The sequence below is a fragment of the Leucoraja erinacea genome, chromosome 20 (genome assembly GCF_028641065.1).
Source record: "Leucoraja erinacea ecotype New England chromosome 20, Leri_hhj_1, whole genome shotgun sequence".
Classification (NCBI taxonomy): domain Eukaryota; kingdom Metazoa; phylum Chordata; class Chondrichthyes; order Rajiformes; family Rajidae; genus Leucoraja; species Leucoraja erinaceus.
The window spans coordinates 5507789-5514144 of NC_073396.1; the positions used below are offsets into that span (position 1 = coordinate 5507789).

General features: G+C 47.9%; 1 protein-coding gene across 3 annotated transcripts in view; it reads left to right on the forward strand.

Moving 5' to 3' along the window:
• The window catches only part of LOC129706676 (putative sodium-coupled neutral amino acid transporter 10), a 52139-nt gene extending 48038 nt beyond the window's left edge, over positions 1 to 4101 (forward strand). The window contains exons 10-12 of one of the 3 annotated variants that reach the window (XM_055651068.1): positions 1139 to 1245; positions 2019 to 2166; positions 2583 to 4101. In XM_055651068.1, the coding sequence (XP_055507043.1) occupies positions 1139 to 1245; positions 2019 to 2166; positions 2583 to 2608 (281 nt within the window). In that variant the 3' untranslated portion in view covers positions 2609 to 4101. Of the gene's footprint in view, positions 1 to 1138; positions 1246 to 2018; positions 2167 to 2335 lie in introns of all 3 variants that reach the window. The other 2 variants (XM_055651066.1, XM_055651067.1) reach the window with 2 other exon arrangements.
• Positions 4102 to 6356: the final 2255 nt, after the last annotated feature.

The window sequence follows — 6356 nt, forward strand, 5'->3', positions numbered from 1 at the left end:
CCCCCTGCCTGCGTTTTGCCCCATATCCCTCCGAACCTGTCCTACCCTATATTTAAGAGGGAGTTAGATGTGGCCCTTGTGGCTAAGGGGATCAAAGGGTATGGAGAGAAGGCAGGTACGGGATACTGAGTTGGATGATCAGCCATGGTCATATTGAATGGCGGTGCAGGCTCGAAGGGCCGAATGGCCTACTCCTGCACCTAATTTCTATGTTTCTATGTTTCTATGTACCTGGGTAGGCAAAAGTGCTGGAGAAACTCAACGGCTTCGGCAGCATCAATGGAGCGAAGGATCTCCTATCCTGTCTGTTTCTTAAACGTTGGATAGCCCCAGCTTCAACTACCTCCTCTGGCAGCTTGTTCCGTACACCCACCACCCTTTGTGTAGAAAAGTCACCCCTCAGATTCATAGAAACAAAAGAAAACTGAGACAATAGGTGCAGGAGTAGGCCATTGGGCCCTTCGAGCCAGCACCGCCATTCAATAAGATCATGGCTGATCATCCAGAATATAGTAGTACCCCGTTCCTGTTTTCTCCCCATATCCCTTGATTCCGTTAGCTCTCGGAGCTAAATCTAACTCTCTCTTGAAAAGTTTGTCTTCGCACTCCATACCAAAGATTATAGAGCAGAGCAAGATAGACCACTCCTCCGAAATCCAATGGGCTGGACGTGTAGTACGTAACGGAATGTCACGGCCGCCATTTGTTTATGCCAAACGCTACATCTTTGGTAACGGGAACGGACTCCACAGTTCTACAATCTGCTCTTACATCAGGTCGCAGGGAAGAGCAAAGATACTAGAGGCCGGCGGGAGGAGCCCCAAGCATCTGCCCACGGTCGGCGCTCCCGAGGCAGCGGGCAATGCTCCTCTAGTATCTTCGGTGCAATCAGTGTTGTAGGGAAAAGTGTGTTATATAGCATCTATCACTTCACATATTTAGTTCATATTATTGTAAATTTTATTAATATTATGTGTAAATTGCAGCTCGCTAAAATGGCGTCATGTCATACCCATGTCATACTACGCTTTTTTCGCAGAGCGGCGCATCTTGCGCTGCTCCATAATCTATGCTCCATACTCCAGCATGTGCTCCCTCTGGTGCCCGGAGTCATGGTGTCTTGTGCTTGGTCTTTCAGTGCAGACGGTCTTGGCTGTCATGGGCTCCACAATGGCCAGCGTCATCTGTTTCATTTCTCCGTCTGCAATTTATGAGAAACTACGCGGAGGAACCCTCAGAGGACGAGTAAGTATCTCACTCACTCCTTCCAGTTGCTTCCTCCATCTCAACGTTTGAAATGTATAAGATTGTTAAGGGCTTGGACACGCTGGAGGCAGGAAACATGTTCCCGATGTTGGGTTCAGTCCAGAACCGGGGGCCACACGCAGTTTAAGAATAAGGAGTAAGCCATTTAGAACGGAGACGAAGAAACACTTTTTCCTCACAGAGAGTGGTGAGTTTGTGGAATTCTCTGCCTCGGAGGGCGGTGGAGGCCGGTTCTCTGGATGCTTTCAAGAGAGAGATTGATAGGGCTCTTAAAAATAGTGGAGTCAGGGGATATGGGGAGAAGGCAGGAATGGGGTACTGATTGGGGATGATCAGCCATGGTCACATTGAATGGCGGTGCTGGCTCGAAGGGCCGAATGGCCTACTGCTGCACCTATTGTCTATTGTCTAATTCTGCTCCCATCACTTATTAAATTGAGTTTCCTTTCATTTCCTTGAGTTTTATTTAATTTAGTATTGTTTAGAGATCCAGTGGAAACGGGCCCTACAGAGTCTCACCGAGTCAGCACTGACCAGCGATCACATCGTACACCAGCACTATCTTACTCGCGGCAGGAGTAGCGTAGATGGGACATGTTGGTCAGTGTGGGCAAGTTGGGCCGAAGGGCCTGTTTCCACACTCTACGACTCTAGGGCGGTTTAAGCCTGAACTCATTGCTCAGTCCGAAGTGCTTCAGGTGGACAGTATCGATGTATCTGGAAGTGCCTGATGTACATCCTGGTTTCTGCAGGTAATTTTCGGAATGGGAGTAACTCTCCTCCTTATCCGGGCGTCCAGCATCTCCAACTTGACTGCCATGGAATTCCTGCAACAGCCAATGCGAAAATCCATCGTGCCCATAGAAAAGATCAACGTACACCTGGCCAACACAACCTCGGGTAAGAAACATCTTCAGTGTTCCATTCACACGTTTAGCTTGGGTTGCAGATGATAAGATCATAAGGGATAGGAGCAGAATTAGGCCATTCGGCCCATCAAGTCTACTCCGCCGTTCAATCATGGCTGATCTATCTCTCCCTCCTAACCCCATTGTCCTTCCTCCTCCAGGTAACCCCTGACACCTGTACTGATCAAGAATCTATCTATCTCTGCCTTAAAATATCCATTGATGTGCAGCCCTATTGTACAACTGTGCCTTCGTGAGGAATTGCCTTTCACCCTTGAATGATTCGGCTGTAATACTAAGTGAAGATCAACGTGTGCTGGAGTCCTGACCAGTGGGGTCAGGCTACGGGGATCTGAGATCCTGCATTCTAACTCTGAAAGTACACCTGACATTTACCTCTCTTCCCAGGCCACCCCTATAATACAGGATATTAAGTGATGGAACTGACCCCTTCAAGTGAACTGGCGAATGTGAGCAAGACTTCAGTGGAGGAGTTGAACGAGGGAATCGCAGTGTGAGAAATCGGCCATCTCCTCCACACCGGTCACTCCTTCTCGTGAGGTGACGGAGACCTGGAGCGGGGGCCGTACATCGCCCGGCGCGGCCTCAAATGGCCGTGGGACTCACCATCGCCCGCCTGGGGCTTCGACATCGGGAGAGAAATGGAGAACGGGGGAGAGAAAAGACTTTGCCTTCCATCACAGTGAACCCACTGTGATGGATGTTTTTGTAAATTGAATTGTGTGTATGTCTATAGCATATTATCTTTGTTTGTATGGCTGTGGAAAGTGAGTTTTGTTTGAGCCTCACTGAGGTTCAAATGACATGTAATAAATATTGATTGATTGATTGATTGATTATTGAGAAGTCCTGAAAGGACTGGAAGGAACTGTCAGACTTTATACTTTAGAGATGCAGCGTGGAAACGGGCCCTTTAGCCCCACCGAATCCGCGCCGACCCGCAAACTAGCTCTATCCTACACCCTAGGGACTATTTCGAATTGTAGCAATGTCCTGGTGCCATCACAACAACCTAGAGCTCAATGCTCTTAAGACAGTGGAATTCATTGTAGACTTCAGGAGAGCTTCCCCTTCCCCTCACCCCACTCGCCATCAACAACACCGCAGTCACATCTGTGGAGTCTTTTAAGTTCCTGGGAACCATCATCTCCAAGGACCTTAAATGGGGGCTACCATCCACAGTCACAGTCCACAGTCAAAAAGGCACAACAGAGGATGTACTTCCTACGGCAGCTGAGGAAGCACAATCTGCCACAGGGTTTGAAGAAGGGTTTCGGCCCGAAACGTTGCCTATTTCCTTCACTCCATAGATGCTGCTGCACCCGCTGAATTTCTCCAGCATTTTTGTGTGCCTGCCACAGGCAATGTTGGCCCAATTCTACACGGCCATCGTAGAGTCTGTTCTCACTTTCTCCATCATGGTCTAGTTTGGCTCAGCCACCAAGCACGACACCTGGAGGCTGCAGCGAATCGTCCGATCAGCAGAGAAGGTTATTGGCTGCAACCTTCCCTCCATTGACGATCTGTACACTGCAAGGGCCAGGAAGCGAGCGGGCAAGATCATCTTGACCCCTCTCACCCTGGCCACAAACTCTTTCAATCACTTCCCTCTGGAAGGCGACTCCGGACTGTCAAAGCTGCCACAGCCAGACATAAAAACAGTTTTTATCCACGAGCAGTAGCTGTACTCAACAACCAAAAATCTGTAGCCTCCTTTTGCTCTGGTGTTTTATTTAATTCACATGTTTAATAGATAATGTTTTATTATTATTGTTTAACGTTTTATGTGACATTCTTAACTGTCACTGCATGTCATGTTGTCACATGCGGGCAGAGCACCAAGGCAAATTCCTTGTATGTGAATACTTGGCCAATAAACTTATTCATTCGTTCATATCCATGTGCCTAGAATGAGATGCACGATTTATCCCTATGATGCATATTGGAAGTAAAAACTTATGTCCTACAGTATTAGCCAAAAATGAATGAAGAACCATAACGCAATGTTGTAAATCTTCAAGAAAACGACAGCGCACATGACTACAGTAGCTATTGGTTTGCCCTCAGTTTCAATAAGTGCCTTGAAAGTTTAGTTTAGAGATACAGTGCAGAAACAGGCCCTTCAGCCCACCGAGTCCGCACTGACCAGCGATCCCCGCACATTATCACGATCCTACACAATTTTACACCAAGCCAATTAACCTACAAACCTGCACGTCTTTGGGGTGTGGGAGGAAACTGAAGGTTTTGGAGAAAACCCACGCTGGTCACGGGAGAACGTACGAACTCTGTACGTACGCCCACTGTCTCCGCCTCTTCCTTTCTTCTTCCCGCCCTCCCCACCCCCACATCAGTCTGAAGAAGGGTCTCGACCCGAAACGTCACCTATTCCTTCACTGCAATAGATGCTGCCTCACCCGTTGAGTTTCTCCAGCTTTTTTGTCCACCACTCAGCTGTCCCTGATCACATCACGGCAAGACTGCCTATTGCAATGGTCCATATTCCAAGGTGATCGTTTCTTCTTAGCGGCATTTGTTGAGAGATGTATTTTAACGTGGACAACAGGAAATTTATTCTGCGCTTCTTTGATACGTGGAAGCGGGTGATGTTATATGAACCTGACAGGGCATCGGAGACAAGATTTCTGGCAAAACGCAATGTTGTCAAATCATAAACTGGGAGTATTGAGCAGCTGCCTCAGGCCGAAGCATTGTGATTTATTGTCAGCGATGGCATGGTTATAAAATATTCATAGATTACCATTGCAAAATTATATTTCAACTTTAATTGCTAAAGATAGGGTGGTCACTGAAAGAAGCATACCTGGAACTTTAGACTTTAGAGATCCAGCGCAGAAATAGGCCCTTCAGCCCATCGATTCTGGACCGACCAGCCATCGCCCCGTACATCGGGGAGTGTGGGAGGAAACAGGAGCACTATCCTACACACTAGGGACATTCCCAATTTTACCAAAACCAATTAACCTACAAACCCGTACGTCTTTGGAGTGTGGGAGGAAACGGGAGTACCTGGAGAAAACTGATTGGGGATGATCAGCCATGATCACATTGAATGGCGGTGCTGGCTCGAAGGGCCGAATGGCCTATTCCTGCACCTATTGTCTAGTGTCTAGTGTCTAAAACCCACACAGGTCACGGGAAGAACGTATAAACTCCGCACAGACAGCACCCGTGGTCAGGATCAAACCCGCGTCCCTCGTGATGTAATCAGTAACTATACCACTGCGCCACCGAGCCGCCCCTTAGAAGACATCGACAGCAGAACCATGAAGCTGATGGAGCAGGTAGGCCCTTCTGAAAAAGTCACAAAGTGCTGGTCAGGCAGCACCTGTGGAGAACATGGATAAGACATAGGAGCAGAATTAGGCCATTCGGCCCATCAAATCTCCTCCGCCATTCAATCATGGCTGATCTATCTTTCCCTCCTATCCCCATTCTCCCCGTAACCTTTGACACTATTCCTAATCAAGAATCTGCAGTATGAGTATATTTGGATGTAAGAATGCGTTGGGCGGCACGGTGGCGCAGTGGTAGAGTTGCTGCCTCACAGCGCCAGGGACCCGGGTTCCATCCTGACCGCGGGTGCTGCCTGAACGGAGTCTGTACGTTCTCCCCGTGGCCTGCGTACGTTTGCTCATGGATCTTCTGTTCCCTCCCACTCTCCAAAGACGTGCAGGTTTGTAGGTTAATTGGCTCGGTGTATAAATGTAGCAATTGTCCCTAGTGTGTGTAGGATAGTGTGAGTGAGCGAGGATCACTGGTCGATGGGCCGAAGGGCCTGTTTCCGCACTGTACCTCTAAAACAAAAAAAAATCTAAATAGATGGAGGTATTAATGATGACTCCATACCCGTTTTATGCATATGCTTAACACCACATCTTGGGATGAGAAGCGGTTCTTATTTACATTAGTTTGCTATCTTCACTCTGAATAACTAGGGTGATATATAAATTGCTCCAAGCACATTCATTTATTAGTGGATTCATATGTATTATGCAGGAGCTGGAGGTGGGAAGCTGCAAGCAGGACCTGTTTATTGGAACTCTACAAACATAGCCTGTGTTTGCTCTATAATCTCAACCATTGCAGCTGCCCCAGAGACCGATGAGTGGCTTTCCCCCTAAAGTCACCCAAGTGATC